At 43.0% G+C, this 18,043-nt stretch overlaps 1 protein-coding gene across 2 annotated transcripts in view; it reads right to left on the minus strand.

The window, feature by feature from the left end:
* Window positions 1-18,043, minus strand: part of ZCCHC14 (zinc finger CCHC-type containing 14) — a 62,144-nt gene that overhangs the window by 31,005 nt on the left and 13,096 nt on the right. For both annotated transcript variants that reach the window (XM_053915434.1, XM_024556247.3), the window contains exon 2: window positions 4,658-4,781. In XM_053915434.1, coding sequence (XP_053771409.1) covers window positions 4,658-4,781 — 124 coding nt within the window. The remainder of the gene's footprint in view (window positions 1-4,657; window positions 4,782-18,043) is intronic.

Below are 18,043 nucleotides of genomic sequence, written 5' to 3' on the forward strand. Positions count from 1 at the left end.
GACAGTACGTGGTATCTGAATAAGTTTCGTCACAGCGGGAGCCATGCCATGAAGATAAGGGTGACAGGAGAGCAGAGAGGGGAGGACAGTCCCAAGGAGGTGAAGGCACAAACAGGACCAGCCCACCAATCTCACACCAGGCTCATAAAGAAACATGAACCTCCCTACAGGTCAAGGTAAACTCACAGGCTCCGCAGTCAGCCGGGCTCGGTCTGAAACATGACACTTCCCAGCTCAGTGACCTTGGGCAGTTATTTAATCCGGGAACAAAAGAAATAATGGTTTTCACTTCATGCGATTGTGGTATCAACTAGATGAATACACGCAAACTGCAGGGTGGCACCGCCTGGTACTTAGTGCTGTATGACATCAGCTGCTGCCATCAGTGCTGCTGACAGGCTTCCTAAAGCAGGGGACCATGATCCAAACTGCTGGAGAGGTCCCTGCTCAGGAAATGGGCTGGAGAGGTGAACCCGCAGGTGGCAGAGCAGACAGAGGCCTGAACCAGGATGGGGGCCCAGGGACAGTGAGAAGAAGCTGTGACAGCCTTACAGGGCCACACCTGCCAGGACTGTAAGGGCTGAGACACCTCAAGAGGGAGCGAGAACCGTCATGGACTTCCAGGTTTTGCCCCAAGGGGCTTGAATGCTGGTATCAATCACGAAAATTGGAAACCCATTTTAGGGGGTAGCAATGAAAGTAATGACTGCTTTCTAAGCATTCTGACCGGGGTACCAGTGAACCATCTAGGTGGAAAACAGTCAAAAACTGGCAGGTTCACAGGGATTTGGGGTCCAGGAGAAGGGTCTCAGCTGGACTCATTCCTGAATTCATCAACAGATCAACAGTGGCTTCAACACAGGCTCAGAGAAGACTGCTCAGACAGTGTGTAGTAGGGGACCAGGAAAAAGCCTGGAGAGCACTGATGTGTAAGGGGCAGAAGCAACAGCAATTGCAAAGGAAACAAAAGTGAACATAAAGGCAGGAGGAAAACCAGGTGAGCTGTCAGGAAACCTGTGCAGCACGTTACACCAGGGCTTATGTACGTCTGATGTTCCACAATTTAACAATGAAAAAAACCAAAGTAGGACGACAGAGTCTGGAGTGGGGTGATCACAAATGCCAGGTGAAGACAGAACCAACTTGTCACTTAAGAAGTCATTTGTGACCTTCCATGAGAGCAGCTTCAGAGAGGAGGATGCTGAAGTCAGGGGTCACGGAGAACCCACCCTTCTTCCAGGAAGTAGGCTGTGGGTTGTGGGCATACAGCGCACAGGATCGTATGTGACACCTATGGCAGGTCGAGAGAACTACTGCGATGGTTAACAACCTACTTGGAAATGCACCAAAAAACGCAATGTCTTGATCGATGGAGAGATGGGCAGACGAAGGAGAGGCAAATAAAGTAAAATGAAACTGTGAAACCTAAGTGGCAGCTGTTCACTGTAAAATTCTTTGAACTTTACTACATGTTTTTATGTCTTCATAATAAAATGTTGAATAAAGAGTCAATAGAGAAATTAAAATTATCAAGGCTTCTCAATTACAAATGCACATTAGAATCCCCAATACAACCCAAGAAAAATAATATACTACTGGTATTTTAGAATTTAGGCTTTATTGTAATTCTTATCTTATTAGAATTCATGTTCTAGTTCTCTGGGTTGGGTTTTATTTAAAAAAAAGAACATGACTTTTCGTCATGACGAAATGCTGCATGATAAACAAAAGAACCTCATTGGCCCACAATATAAAGCATTTCTTTAGGTTAAAAAATAGCCCTGGCTGGTGTGGTCAGTGGATTAAGCGCTGGCCTGTGAACCAAAGAGTCGCTGGTTCAATGCCCAGTCAGGGCACATGCCTGGGTCTCGGGCCAGGTCCCCAGTGGGAGGTGTGTGAGAGGCAACTACACACTGATGTTTCCCTTCCTCTCTTTCTCCCTCCCTTCCCCTCTCTAAAGATAAGTAAAATCTTTTTTTTTTTTTAAATACCAGTTTTAATCTACAGTGTGCTAAATATTTATAGATACAACCTATATAAACAAAAGCTTTTGGAATCAATTTTTAAGAATTCAAAGGGTCCTGGGATAAAAACACTTTCAGAACCTCTGGTAAATGAGCTGCAGTTTAATTAAGTTTAATGAAACTCTCTTTTACTGTTATCACAGAAGGGTAATTAAAAAACTACTTGAAGTCTAGAGAACAAAGTTACTTACAGAACGTCTTTCATTTAGAGTATTATTAAAAGTAGTTTCTATCTCACCTTATACATTGTAACTATCTCCCTAAGTTTTAATAATAATAAGTATGAGGGACTAGGTTTGGGAAGACTTGGAGCTCTCCCAGAGTGTGTACAATGGCCCCGTGCATCACACCTGAGTAACTCAGGGCCCCAAAGGAATACACTGTTGATTACCTGTTGCTGAAGCCAGGTATGGGCCACTACTCTACTGTTCTTTCTATGCTAGTACTTGAAAATCTTCCCAATCAATGGTATAGAAAAAAGGGTAACACTTTCACTTTTTAATGTGTCTTTTTAAGCACTGCACCTTGATTTTCATTTTCTGTTCTCTTCAGTCTCACATAAGCGGTAAGAGCATTAGCTCTGGGTTGGAATCCCAGCTTACCTTGGGAATGTTACTTATCTGTGACTCAGTTCTTCCATCTGTAAAATGGAGTAATAATCTCCTGATGGAACTGTTGTTAGAATTAAATAGGTATAACTGAGCCCCTACAGAACTCTTCAGAAGACTACGTACTTTCATCTAGGTCCTCAGCTCGGGACACAGCCTGACCAGAGCAGTCAGGGTTTATGACTGTCTTCACTGCAATTCCCTGGGCTTGTATACAAAAGAAATGGAGAAGTCTGAACTCTTTGTAAGGTAAGCTGTATTAGTGAAGACTTCCAAATACACACAGAAAAACAAAAACACAGGTGGGTTACAGAACAGACCATGAAAAAACTTTGTATTAATACTCAGAGGAACTTCAGACTGCCAGAAGAGCAATGACGTACGCCCAACAGAATGGTAGGACAAGTGTGACTAATAAAACCAAGTTAACTTGCTTGTCAATTTCTGGATGGGAGAAACCATTATTACCTATGACCACTGAATGGAGAAAACTGTAGATAATTAATAGTGTTTTGGCACAGCTGATACAGCTGATATTAAAGCCAGCCCACCATCTCTCTGGGCACCAACACACACAGATATGAGTGACAGAGGTAACAGCCACATATTCTGCAATTATATTTTTAAAAAAGAGTGAGGGGTTGTTGATAATTATATCTCGAGGAAAAAATACTGTGGTGTTACTTATGGTGAAGAAGAGGCCAGCCCTTCAGATCAGGAGGGTGCAGGGCACAGGTTCTACACTGGATGGTCTGGAGACAAAGGGAGCAACAACCCATCAGAGGCCCTGCTCCCTGGATGACACACTGAAGAAAAAAGGACAAGGGCAGTTTTAGGGGGAGAAAGTGCCTGTGACTGAGTGACAACTACCCATCCTCGGAGCTGAGGCCCTGCTACGTCCTGAGAATGACGGTCCCTGGAGCACAGTACATAGAACAAGCGGACTGTGCTGCCAGGGCTGCTACAAGGATTTACCACTTTAACACCATGACACGGCTACGTGTATATATAAGCACACGTGCAGGCACTAAAGACAGACATATCCAGCATATGCACCAAGCCAGGGATGGGTGGCTCCCTATGACTTTCTCAAAATGGGGCTTTATTGTAAAAACAAAGTGTTTACTAAGCATCTAGTAAGGCACTGTGCCTGAGACAGGAGGGACACAGAGAACAGAAAACACAACACAAGCAGGCGACAAAACAAGCAGGCATGGCTCCCACCTTAGCAGAGCTCAGTTCTAGAACAGACACAAACAAAAGGGGGAAGGAACGAAGCCCAGCCAGTGAGGGAGCAAATGCTCTGGGGCCTCATGATGACCGTCAAGGGGCATCTTGGCCCTTCTGACGACCCTGCAAACTTGGGGTTCACTGTCAAGCCATCTAGTGCTACACAGCACCTTCACTCTCCCGGAAAGTCTCCCATACCTCCACACAGCTTGCCAACTTTGTGGCAAACTGTGACTCTGTGACTGTCCGGTTGGCTGCAAAAGTCAGGCACATGAGAACCAAGGAACTCACTGCTTCCTCTGAAACATGCCCTCCACCAAGTCCAGAGCTGCACTGCCCAATGTGGCAGCCAAGGTCCACACTGAGCTACTGCAATTGCAATTGCAACTGCCACGGAAAAAAAATACGGTCCTTAGTTGCACAAGCCACATTTTGAAAGTGCTCAAAAGGCTGTGTGGCTGGTGGCGACCGAGTTAGTGCAGATATAGACCACTCCATTATCGCAGAAAGCTCTTCAGGGGAGTGCTGCTCTAGAATTTAGGACTTATTTTGGTGTGGAATGGGGAAGGATGTAACAACTTTCTTTTTCCCTCCTTAATAAACATCAATGTTTGAGATTTTTACAGCCAAGATACGTTCATGTCTTACTTACAGGATTTAGAATAATAATACACCTTACTACAATAAACGTTACTGTAAGATCTGAAAGCATTTAACCAAATACCATTGCAAGATCTCCCCTCCCACACTTTCGTACAACTCCTTCCCTCCAGCCCTGCAGATGGACAGACTTACCTTTGGAGTGTTTTCCTACAGTCCTCTTGGGCAGCGACTCTTCAGGGGAATGTGCTGATGTACGTAGTGCATTCTCCAAACTATTACTGACACTGGTGACAGGGGTCTCAGTTCTTGGAGTGACCTAAAAGGACAAAAATAAAATCATCTTACCTTCTTCCATTTGGTTCATATGGAATGGTTTTCATGGTTATTTAAAAGTCATTTATGTTTACTATAGTTTTTAAATTTTTCTGTAAAACATGTCTTACTAGAGTAATAATATGCACTCTCTGTGAAAGAAAAAACCCATCTACTTTCACCCATCTACTACTCACCACTGAAATTTTAAAATAGCCCAGAGAACTTTAAGCAAACATGGGAATTTATGTCTTGTGTGCATGGTTCACTTGATAAAACTATGTCAGCCAAGCTGTCACGATTATAACCTATAAAATTAATTACACAGCAGGACTTAATGCTGCCTTTTACAAATCTTGAATAAATCATAAAATGCTCTAAAAACAACAGTAAAAAATGGAATACACCTGGATCTAATTGAGGGGACATTTACAAAAGCATATTCTGAAATTGTATTTACAGTTCCATTTTTAGGAATTCACCAAACTAAGCGCTCACTCACACATGAACAAGATGTATGTGAGAGAAAAGGGCAAGATACTCACTGCAGCAGCATGTGCAATAGTGAAAAGCAGAAAACACCTGAAATGGCCACCAATCGAGAGCCAGCTAACCAAGGACAGTGCATCCACAGATGAACCACCATGGAAGCTTGTTAGCATATGGAAAGATTAAACAAGCCATAGAGCGTTATTCCACCCCCTCCTCCTATTCTCAGGATTAAAGTGAATGTGTGTGCGTGTGCGTAAATGAACAGAAAGAGGCCTGGAAGGGTACCTCGAACCCTGAACTGTAGTAACCTGAGGAGAGGGAGGAGGGAGAAGAGAGGAGACTTTCTTGGGTGGGGCAGGGAGGATGCACTTTTATTTTTTTCCCCTTAATAACAACGTTGTATTTGAAAATTTTGTATCCAAAATACATTAATGACTTAAGAGGATTTAGAAGAAAACAGCAGCCAATGCTTTAACTTCTTTGGAGTCACAATAAATGCATATCAAAATTTCAAATAATAAAAGAGGAAAGTTAAGATTTTTAAGTTTAGCAAAAGAGGCCTGAGTTTTCACAGGTGGAGAAGCACTACACTACACACACAGTGAAGGGGAAAAGCAGCGTGACTCTCAGACCTGATTCTTAAACAGACCTGACTTGAGACATGTGTGTCCCTGAGCTGTCTGGCCTTCATTCTCATTAGCTTACCTGGAGAGCAAGGTGGGAGCTGATCAAAAGAATCTTTAAGTGCTCTGCAAGTACAGACCCCATCACCAGCATAAGGCTCTGGAGGCAGGGGCCCTGAGGCAGAGAGCTGTGGGGAGGGGCGAGATGGCCACCCTCCTGCAGGGTTAGGTTGGCATTTGCTATGTGAAATACAGAGCGACCTCCAATCACTCACAGAGAACTGCAGTAAGACCACATGCCATGTATACAACAAGCTCTCTCTACTCCCATCTTTGTCAAAGCCACTGCAGCGGGAAGGCCTCCCTGCTTTGTGCAGACAAGTCTTGCTGTGCAACTCACAGCACAGAACTGATAGGTCCTGAGCCGCACAGGAGATACCGTGCATGACAAGGAGCTTGTCACAAGTCCAGGTAAACTGGAAGTTAATATAACTCAAGAAAATGACCACACTGACCCAATACCTCCCTAAAAGTCAATTCTTTTGATAACATTACCAAGGTGTTAGTTATCAAGAAAGTTCAAAATTTAAATCGCTTAGATAATTTAACTAAATTGGACTGTTCCCCTTAGATTTGGCAAAGTTTCTTCCAACATCCAATGTTAAGAGTACTCCAGAAATGAATTTCTTTCCTATTAAGATAATAGAATAGGTACAAGTAATTACTCAAAAAGCATGATTTGTAGTTCCAATAGTAAATATTACTATGGGAAACAACTCTGGAAGTTAACATTTATAACTACATAATTAACATAACCACAGCAGATTCCATCCTATTTGGCCTGACTCGTAAGAACCCCCGTGTTCTCTTAGCTACCCTGGTAAGTAATTCTAAATCCTGTTCCTAAGAAGAGCCCAAGCTGTCTGGATTAGCGACAAACCTCTCCTACCCCGAGCTCAAACACATGACCGCTACATTGTTCTCTACACATACCGATTTCCCACCCTGAAACATCCCCAACAGCCACAAACAGAAAACCAGCCTCCCAACACTCAGCCTGCAGGCAGGAGGGGAGAAGGAGGCAACAGGTGAGTGGAGGAGAATGTGTTTAATGCATTTAATGCTGTGGCCAGGGGAACACAGCTTGTGAAATAAGGGGGGTTGGACTGAAAGGGTGGTTTTTGACCTTGGCTGCATTCAGAACCCCCAAGGCACTGGAAGAACATATACCACCAGCAAGTCCCACACCCCCCCATTAAGTTAGAGTTTCTGGAGTGGGGCTGGGACACTGCTTGTGGTATTTTGTTTAGTGTGTTAAACCCCCCAGGTGATGCTAATTGCATCCAGGGTGTGAACTGCTGATAGCCCCACATCCAGGTTTCTGACTGCACCCATCATCTTGCCAAGTCTCAGCAAAGGCGAGAGAAAACCCAGAGAGAACGGGAAGCTCCTCTTGTGGATTCACAGGAAAAGCTAAAAGGTGTGTTCAATTGTCATGCCACAAAGAGAAAGGTAAAACCTCGAGTTACCCTTTCAAAACACATCCACTGCATCTGACATAAATACATGAAAGAAAACTCTTCAAAATTATAACTACTGCAAATGAAGTATTTGTTTTCCTTAGTATTTTTTCCCTAAAGCATTTCTTCTTAGTTTTCCAAATGTTCACTTTTTCACAAAGCCTTTATCTTTACTTTGCTCCTTTGTTTACATTGAAAGCTGTCTTCACTTGCTTTTCCCAGAAATGCTGTTTTTGGGGTTATTTTTGGTTAAGTTAATTTGCCCATGTGACCGACGTGTTCAACTCAGATGCTCCCTGACTCATGCTCACAGCAGAGCTCCAGTCAGCAGCTCCGTGTGCATGAGAATGAAGACTTGATCAGTTCCAAATGTCGTCTTCTGCTACTGCGAGGAAGACAAGGAGAAAAGCCTCTCCAAACACAGCGCCCAACTCAACCTTGATGGATGTTTTCCATTAAGTTCAAAGTCTTTTTTTACGCAAGCACCTTGCTTTATTTCTAAATGAACACTCGGTATGCATCCCAGACTAGCTAACCACTCTTTGCATCTGCACGACCAGCCTCTCCTCTGAGCTACAAGGGCCGGGCTCCTGTCATTCCCTGTGCTCAATCCACTGCAGCCACCAAAGGTGGACTCAGCAGCCAGGTTCTGCTTGGAGGCCTTTGCCTTGGCTGTACTCTCTGCCTGAAATGGCCCCTTCATTGCTGTCACATCTACACTAAAATGTCACCTTCTTAGCAAGGACTTCTCAAAGCTCAGTGAGGCAGAGACATTTTGTCTTTGTTCACTGCTGTATCCTCTATACTTTAAACAGTGCCTGGCACAAAAAAAGGCGCTTAATATATAGCTGTAAAATATATGACTGTATCCACCAAATTTTAATGAAATTCAGGCTTCACCTAACAGAAAAGCACCTCTATTTCAGAGTAAAATTTTTGTAGTCTGAATTATGTACTACACAATCATCTGAGTATTTCCTCAGGTCTAATAAAGGACTGACAAAGCTTAGGCCGTGAATGAAACCTGACTCTGAAGTGTGCTACTAGTCACGAGGCACACACTCTATTCTGTGGTTCTGACAGGAAAGTGATTTTGGTTTGACATTTGTCACACACCTAGGGAGACCGTAATGGGCTATAAAGTCCCACCACCTGGACTCACAGCTCACACCCTGGCTCTGAGACAGCAAACCCTCTCATTCTTACAGCTATTTCAATAGAGACTAGGCTTCTGCTTCCAAACTTTAATGTGCAAAATGCCTCCAGATCTTGTTAAAATGCAGATTCTGATTCAGAAAGTAGGGCGGGGCTGGGGGATGGGGATGGCAGGCACAGGCTACAATTCTGCATTTCTAACTAGCTCCCAGGGGATGCCAGTGTTGCCAGAGTATTTCAAGATAAAGGAGTTTATCATGATCAGAACATTCACAACAACCTTTTTTTTTTTAATTTACTGATTTTAGAGAGAGAGGAAGGGGAAGAGAGGGACAGAAGAAAGGAGGGAGGGAGGGAAGGAGGAAAGGAGAGAAAGAGAGAGAGAAGGAAACATCAATCTGTTGCCCCACTTATTTGTGCATCTATTGGTTGATTGTTGTATCTGCCCTGACCAACATGGAGCCCGCAACCGTGGAGAATTGGGACGACCAACTGAACTACCCAGCCAGGGCTTCACAACTTCTTTTTAGGCAGGATGTAAAAAGAAATCCAGCTGTGTGCAGAGAATTGGATCAGATGAACTCAAGGGCCCCTTCCAAGGGTGAGACGAAGATGACAACCGTGTAAACCATCACCCTAGAGAAGGGACATGTGTTAGACAGCATGACTCCTGCTAATTCTCTCCCTCAGATATTCGTACTTTTCTTTAAGGGTTTTCCTCAGCCCATGAATCTGATAAGAGACCTGATGCTGCATAGTCTACTTTAAAGCTTTGTGTTTAAAACTCACTTTAGTATTCATGGACCGGAACCACAATTTTTAGAAGAGAGTTCTAATCAAAATCTATTTCATTAAAGATCAGTCAAAGTCATCCAAATGGGGCATGCTAGCATGCACTTGGACTGAACAAGAACCCCAAAGCACAGGTAAGCTGACTGGGGCCCCGAGTCCGCAAAAGTCTTATTTCATGCCACCAACAGGCATTTGAAATGGCTCCGAAAATGGCAATAAGCGCCAGAGCAGGGTTTTTACTTTGTACACACACACACACACACACACACACACACACACACACACACAAACCACCTGTAGCTGTTTGATGAAGTCTACTGATCCAGCCCAGAGATATGTATTAAATGCATAACATACACAGGACTGCAAATGAAGCCCATTATACTAAAAATAGCTAAAATCTAAGAGACAAACTTCTTTAACACACTTAGCAAGCAGGTGCCATGTAACCTGAAGCCATGATAGCACAAAGGCTCAGCCACTGCAATATGAAGACATCTGATTTCTATTGATCTGATTTCTACTGATGACAAGTCACAAGCACTGTTAACACCACTGTGAGTTTCTTTGTTTTCATAATGGCAGCAAAAGCTACATTTCCAGTTAGAGCAGGGGCGTCCAACCCACGGCCCGCAGGCAACATGCAGCCCAGGAAGGCTATGAATGTGGCCCAACACAAAACCGTACATTTACTTAAAATGTTATGAGATTGTTTTGTGATTACGTGCCTCAGTGTATTTAATGTGTGACCAAGACAACTCTTCTTCTTCCAATGTGGCTCAGAGATGCCAAAAGGTTGGACACCCCTGAGTTAGAGACTAGTGGAAGCAAAGCTGTGATCTTCCCCATGGCCTCTGGGAGTGGGAGGGCTCTGGCCTGGCAGATGAGCTGATGTGTCAGTGCACCCTCAGATCAGGGCTCCGTGACAAGCACAGATGTTCCCTTCTGAACTGAAGTGCAAAGAGACCACCATATTGAAAGCACTCCAACCAGCAGTGCCCGCCTCACTTTTTTTTTTTTTTTTACCTGAAAAGTATTAACATAAGCACTGTCTCATAAAAATGAACCTGACAGAAAAATCCTCAGAAGTCACTTTACAGTTCAGGTGTTTTTCACGGAGGGGAAATGTGTCTTTATGATGCCTACAAGTAGCTTCTTACCATCTACTGCATTGAGTCTGAACCCCTTTACCTAATTTTTAGAACTCTTCTAGATTTCTATCCTTATTTTACTTATAAAGTCTTATTTTCCACTAATCCTAACACTCCTAGAGGCCACAGGGAAGATTACAGTTTTAACTTTGCTAGCTTCCAACTGGAAATGTAGCACTTGCTACCACTATGCAATTAGGCAGGAATTAACAATGCTTGTGACTCTGCAGTAGGTCAAAACTGGGGGCAATCCACGCAGGGGATATGGCCATGTCTGGAGACATTTCTGGTTGTCAAAACTGGGGGCAGGACTCTACTGGCATCTCCTGGGTGGAGGTCATGGATGCTGCTAGACATCCTATAACACATTGGGCAAGCCCCCACACAAAGAATTATTGGGCCAAAACCTCGATAGTGCTGAAGTTGAGAAACTCTACTCTCTTCCAATTCCTTCTCTCTACTATAAGCCTTAGGACTTTTAAGGCAAAAGCAACCTCCTTTCTAACTGGAACCCCTGAACCCAGCCCAAATTGGAGGTCTACAGAAGGCAGTCCTTAATCACTTTATGCCCACATTACAATCCCTCTAAAATAAATGCAATGCTTAACTCTAAGTGGAAGTACCGTATTTTTCAGACTATAAGATGCAACAGACCATAAAACACACCTAGGTTTTAAAGAAAATAGGAGGGAAAAAACCCCACTCCACCACCGCACTGCCACCCCCAAGCAAGCTAGGTAAGCTACATTCAGACTATAAGATGCACCCCCCATTTCCCCCCCAAATTGGGGGGTGCGTCTTATAGTCTGAAAAATACGGTATGTGCAGAATGGTTCTGCCTGCCTACTAGTTTCTTGAAGATGGACCCCAAAACTTATCTTTTACATATGTGCCCTCACAGTGCCCAGCAGAGGACTAGGCATGTAGCATGCACTCAAATGTTCAACACACAAGTGAGGTGGAGGAGGTTTTAAGAAAAAACCTGATAAAGCAATGGTTAATCTCTTAAGAATCCAAAGTGTCAAGGTCTTAGCTGCGCTGTAATTAAATGATCAGCAGTAAGAAAAGAAATGGAAGGGGATGCGTAGGCAGGCAGCAAGACAGCCCATGTGTTAACAGGCAGTGGTTCTGTGGTGAGGCCCCCCCCACACTCACGGGGGAATGCCTACACAAAGACAAAGGTGTGCCTTTCCCTCATACGTGAAGTTGAAAGTTCCAAAAACCTACCCTCGGATACACCCAAACACATTCAATAAAACATCAATACAAGGTTTACACCATAGCAATGTATGGTACTAGCAAAAGACTGGAAATAATTAAGTGCCATTAATATGGGACTGGTTAAATAAAATTATACAGGTATGCCTGTAATACTGGGCAGCTATATACAAAAGGGACAGTGACATGAAAAGTCTATTAAGATATGAGTTAAGTTTAAAAAGCAGGGTGGACACCTGAATGCCTAAGATGTGAACACTTTGTAAGAGGCCATGGAAAATAAAATAAAAAATACTAGTATCATAACCACACTTTGTGGTATCATAACCATACTTCTTACCGAATCACTTTTGCAATATGCTTATATACACATGCATCTATGTGACAGTGGCAGTTATTGCTACCCCCACTTTAACAGTAAGACAGATGCTCATCAGCAACTTCCCAAGGTCATCTGTCCAGTAGGGAGCAGTCATATAGCTACAGGGGTTTATAAGTTGATGCAGATTCAATCCAGGGAGGAGAAGACAGCTCCAGACAGTCACCAGTTTCCACGTCTGCTCCCCCGCAATCTGGGTCTGAATGTGTATGGGGTGCCTTCTCTTCTAAACAGACACTCCACTTAAAAATGACTACCATGACAAGTAATCACCTGTTCTAAAACTAGCACACAACAGCTTGAAGGTTATTTGAAGTACAGTTAGACAAAATGTCTTAGGAGTCAGTGCTCATAAAATGGTAAGAGGGGGGGCAAGGTCATCCTCAACTAGCAAGTGCAAATTGATGCGGCTGTCTTGACAGCAATTAGGTACATGTAACAAATTCTCATTCCATCTGTACCTTTGAATCCACTAATCCTGCTGGGAGGCATCTATGCTAAGAATATAATCAGTGATACAAGGGTTTGTGTGCAAGGAGAATCATCTTAGCTTTAGAAGAGCAAAAACAAATATGCACATAAATATCAAGCAAGATTTAATATTTAAATAAATTTACATCCCCATGATTACATATTATGTAGACTTTAAAAAATAATTTCAGAAATTATAAGACATGGGAAATGCTCACACTTAGATAAATGAAATAAACAGATATTTAGGGGGTCATTTATTTTTATTTACTTTTTTAAAAAATGCCATAGTTGGTATATAATATTATAGTAGTTTCAGGCATACAGTATAGTGATTTGACATTTTTATACCTTACCATGTGATCACCTCACTAATTCTACAATAGTAATCATCTGTCTGTCACTTACCACAATATTATTGATTATATTCCCTTTTATCACCTTTTTCACCCATTCTCCAACCCTGTCCCCTCTGGCAATGATCCCTTTGGTCTCTGTTTCTATGAGTCTGTTTTGAAACAAGGTGGAATTTATAATATGTCAATTGTGTGTATATACAAACAGGCATTGAAAAAACAAGAAAATGCAGCATGATATTAATAATATTTATTATCACTAGGGGATTTAAAATTTTTGTTTTCCAACTTTTCTGCAATAAACATTAACTATTAGAATTTAGAAAAAAGTTTAAAATGTTAAGTCTACATGTAAGTACCTTCCTATAAGATATGAACAATATAAAAAAATAAAATAGAAGCACACTCTAAAACCAAAACTGCTCATCTTGTTGATGACTGTCTGCTACCTTCCGACCAAGCTGGATGTTATTGAGGAGCTGTCAGAGGTGATAAACAGCGCCCACATGACATGTGAGGTCTCATGGGAGAACAAGTAAGATAATTTCAAAGAAAATAAGGGGGGTGGCATGATTCCTGGTGATCCAGAAATAACAGCAGAGTTGAGGTCTAACTGGAAGAGAAGCCGGTCAAGCCAAGACCTACAGGAAGGGCCTTTCAGGAACAAGATCAGAAAGGGTAGTGCCCCAAGGCAAGAAGAGCTGGGCAAAAAGACCTTCCTGACTAAAGCTTATGAGTGCCAAAGGGGCAGCAGGGCCAGGTACCCTCAAGTAAGAACATGAACTTCAAAGTGTCTACAGACAGAGTCCTTTATTTTCCATTTGTTTTCCAAGTAATCCGTCTCTACACAGGAAAGAATAACATCTGTTAAACACTTTTAACTCAGTGGGAAAAAAAATACATGAAATCAAAAAGAAGAGTGATTTGTAAGCATTTTATTAAAATAGTAATTACGTGTCTCTAAAAACCAGAACAAGAAAATAGATAGTTTAATAGTGAAAGCTATTTGCTGACTTAGGCCAAGTGAAAGCCAATGCTACCCAAAACCTGTTTTCCATATGAAAACATTCCTTTTAATATTTCTTACCCTAGAGCTCTACTCATTAGAAAAAGAAGAAAAAAGATTACTGCTCAAAAATGTCAGGAAAGGGTACCAAGGACTTAACTAGATGAGCTCCAGCAAAGTGATTATAAAGCAAAGTTCTTCCACAAGCAGCCTGCGGAACAGGGTAGCTTCTTACAATACCAGGCATTCCCAGCCCTAACTGTGCACATTCGAGGAACTTTAAGAAATTCAGATTCCAGGCCACCCCCAGGCAGGCTAATTAAACCAAAACCTGGGGGCAGGGGAGCATGCCCTCTGCACAAACAGCTCTGAAAGAGTCCAGAATTACTTACTGTTCAGGTGACTCTGAAGTACAGCACAACATGGATTTGAGGCAAAAGCCCTGGGTTGACTAAAGACGGTACTTCCTAAGCTAAGGAAACCCGTAAAATTGGGTTAAATAGCATCTTAGACACTTTCCTATGGTTTTTATAGGATTAAAATATCTTGTACCTGGAAAGTTTACAGAGCCTGTCATGTAGCAGGTGCTCAATAAACAGACAGTTACCCGGGTTGGTGACACAACTGAGGAGCAGGGTGTACCAAGAAAGGCTTTTGTCTGAATAGACACACTACCCAGTCTTTCACAATGACAGCTTTATTTAAACACAATTCCAACAGGCTTAGGTGTATTCTCCTAGGGCAGAGCAAGTAATAGGCAGCAAATTTAAGGTGGGGGTAGGGGGAGCCTAAAGAAATCAATGGTTGCTGGAGAAAGGTACAATGTTAGCAGTAAGAGGCCACAAGGGACAGCAAAGGAAAATACAGACGCATTTTTAAAAACAGAAGTTTGAAAGGCATAGCCATGTGGGAACAAACAACCCAACCTAAATAAACTGTGAAGGCAACACTGTGTTTGAATATAAAACAACACATTTAGGAAGATAGTCCCTCCTCCTTCGAGAAAAACTTAAATTGTTAACAGTGAAAACAAGTTCAGATGCAGAGGCTGCGGTTGCTCCTCCTCCACATGCAACTTCAGGTGGAATTTCATCCTGTGAAGGTCACACCCATAAGGACGGCAGATGAGGCATTCATGTAGGTTAGTTTTACCTCCAGGACTTCTGACATTAAGTGCACACTATACACAATATTGTCATTGTGCATATTTTGGCCAGAAGTATATTTAAATATTAGGATTTTCTTTGAGAAACTGGCTCGGTCTCTAATCATAATAAGTAAACTGTGTTATAATAAACCATTTTGGTTCCCAATATAATATTCAACTGCCTGACATGAACTATTCAGAGGAGTTAGCACATTTAAATGGTTGCTTCACGATCCCTGTGGGGTACTAGCCACAATATAAATTCCACTGCAGAACATTTAGGGATCCAGGAGGGGAAGATCAGGAATTGAAATAAACCAGAAATGTATGGGAAGTATCAAAGGTCCAGAAAATACCAGTAAAACAGGCCTTTGGGTTTTATGTCTATAGGAGCCACAAATTCCATTCAATGAGTCTTGACTGGATGTCTATAATGAGCAAGGCAAAGCTGCCCAGAGTCTGAAACCAAATCTCCTTTATGGCCAGCCATGCAGGGAAAGATCAGGCCAGAAAAGTCTCAACTGGAATGAAGAGAAAGAAAACACTTTGGAGGTCAAGAAATTCAAGATTTACCTCCTTTAGTAGATATAACCAGACTCTGATCCAACAGGTAAATGGTATTTCCTCAAACGAATTCCATGATTCTAAGTGAAATAGAGCCCAAATCTGCCCTTTCACATTTCTCCTGCAAGTTCATCCATACACCTAATTCTCCACTGGTTATTTAGCATGTAGGAAGGGCCAGAACGTTAAAATTATCATCTCATATTCTCCAAATGACCCTCTAATTTCCAGGCACCAGGCCAGCTCATTTGTTCTCCTCTGCACAGAACCTGATTCTTTATAACAACAAATGTCAGTGTAAAACCCTCCTTTACTGCTACACATCATGAGAGAGAATCCTCCCTAGAACACATGTTCAATATTTACACGAACACTGGCATTATATAAAAAGCAGGTGATTGATTCTACTTTCAATAGTGGTTGAATAGTCAGACCAGTCTTCATGCAGATAACCATAAACTCTGTTTGGACAAAGTATAAAAAAAAAGAAACAAACTGAACACAACCAAAAGCAAGCAAAAACTAGAGGCAGATCTACACTTGAAATAAGAGATTTGCACTGGGGAAGTTTTATATCCTGCAGGCACAGCCCACGTGAGAAAAAGTACTAAAGCTCGGACAGAACACCAGTCTCACTGACTTGAAAAACCAGAGATCAGAATTCTAGTAGACTACCATGGCTGGAAAGTGAGAGGGAAATCTCAGAAAGGGGAGCACCTGGGAAGGGGACCACCAATTCTGCATACAAATTCTGCCCACATCTCCCAGTGAGCCCTGACACATGCATGCCTGGGGCAGGCTCCAAGAAGCTAAGCTAAGACCAAAGAACTAAACAGAGATTGCAGCTGCTGATCAACACAGGGAAGAGAGTCCTGGAGTTTCAGTCTAGCCATACTTACTGCTGGCTAAACAAACAAAACAACATCAGTACTCTTCAGGAGGACAGAACAAAATCCATTTTCTAAAATGTCTCATTCACAAAATCCAAGTATCAATCTGTAAGTACTAGACATGTAAACAAACAAAAACATGACCCAAACAGAGAAAAAGGAGGCCAAGCACAAGGTGAGTCACATGCTAGAATGAGAGGGAGTACTAAGTGGCTGTTACAAGGAAGCTCAAGAACACAAAGGAAGGGAGAACCAAGATGGCGGCGTAGGTAGACACACTGCGCCTCCTCGCACAACCAGAACTGACAGAAAATCAAACGGCAAGGAAGTCCGACACCAAGGAAATACAAAATAAACATTCATCCAGACCGGTAGGAGGGGCGGAGACAGGCACCGGGGTGGAGAGGACTCACGTGGCCGTGGCAGGACTGAGACTGGTGGAGTGTGGGACGAGCGGGGCAGGCAGTCTGAGCACTAGCAGACCCTGCAACCCTACATTTGCGCAGATAAACCGAGAGGGCCGGACTCAAGAGTGGCGGAGAACAGGGAAGGCAGAGCAGTGGGTAGCACCCCCGGGACCCACATTCGCACACAGATAAACCGGGGCGAACGGTGGGGAGCGAAGCAGACTGAGCAACCCAGGGCTTCAGCTCCGGGAAATAAGACCTCAAACCTCTGATTGAAAGTGCTCGTGGGGGTTGGGGCGGCAGCAGGAGAGACTCCCAGCCTCATGGGAGAGGTCGTTGGAGAGACCCACAGGGGCCTAGAGTGTACACAAGCCCACCCACTCGGGAACCAGCACCCAGTTTGATTGTGGGTATCCAAGTGAAAGACTGAAATCCGGAGGAGAGTAAGGCGGGCGCCATTGCTCCCTCTCGGCACCTCCCCCACATACAGGGTCACAGCACAGCTAGAGGCGTTACCCCGCCCCCATGAACACCTAAGGCTGCGCCCCTTAAAGTAACAGAAGCGCCAAGACCAAAAAAAAAAAAAAAAGGCCCAAATGACAGAAAACTTCAAAGCTCCAGAAAAAATACAACTAAGCGACGAAGAGATAGCCAACCTATCGGATGCACAGTTCAAAGCACTGGTTATCAAGATGCTCACAGAATTGGTTGAATCTGTTCGAAAAGTAGATGAAAAAATGAAGCCTATGCTAAGAGAAACAAAGGAAAATGTACAGGGAACCAATAGTGATGCGAAGGAAACTGGGACTCAAATCAACGGTGTGGACCAGAAGGAAGAAACAAACATCCAACCAGAAAAGAATGAAGAAACAAGAACTTGGAAAAAAGAGGAGAGGCTTAGGAACCTCCAGGACATCTCGAAACGTTCCAACATCCGAATTATAGGGGTGCCAGAAGGAGAAGAAGAAGAGGAAGAAACTGAAAACTTATTTGAACAAATAATGAAGCAGAACTTCCCTAATCTGGCAAAGGAAATAGACTTCCAGGAAGCTCAGAGAGTCCCAAAGAAGCTGGACCCAAGGAGGAACACACCAA

This window comes from Desmodus rotundus, chromosome 12, assembly GCF_022682495.2.
Source record: "Desmodus rotundus isolate HL8 chromosome 12, HLdesRot8A.1, whole genome shotgun sequence".
Taxonomy (NCBI): Eukaryota; Metazoa; Chordata; class Mammalia; order Chiroptera; family Phyllostomidae; genus Desmodus; species Desmodus rotundus.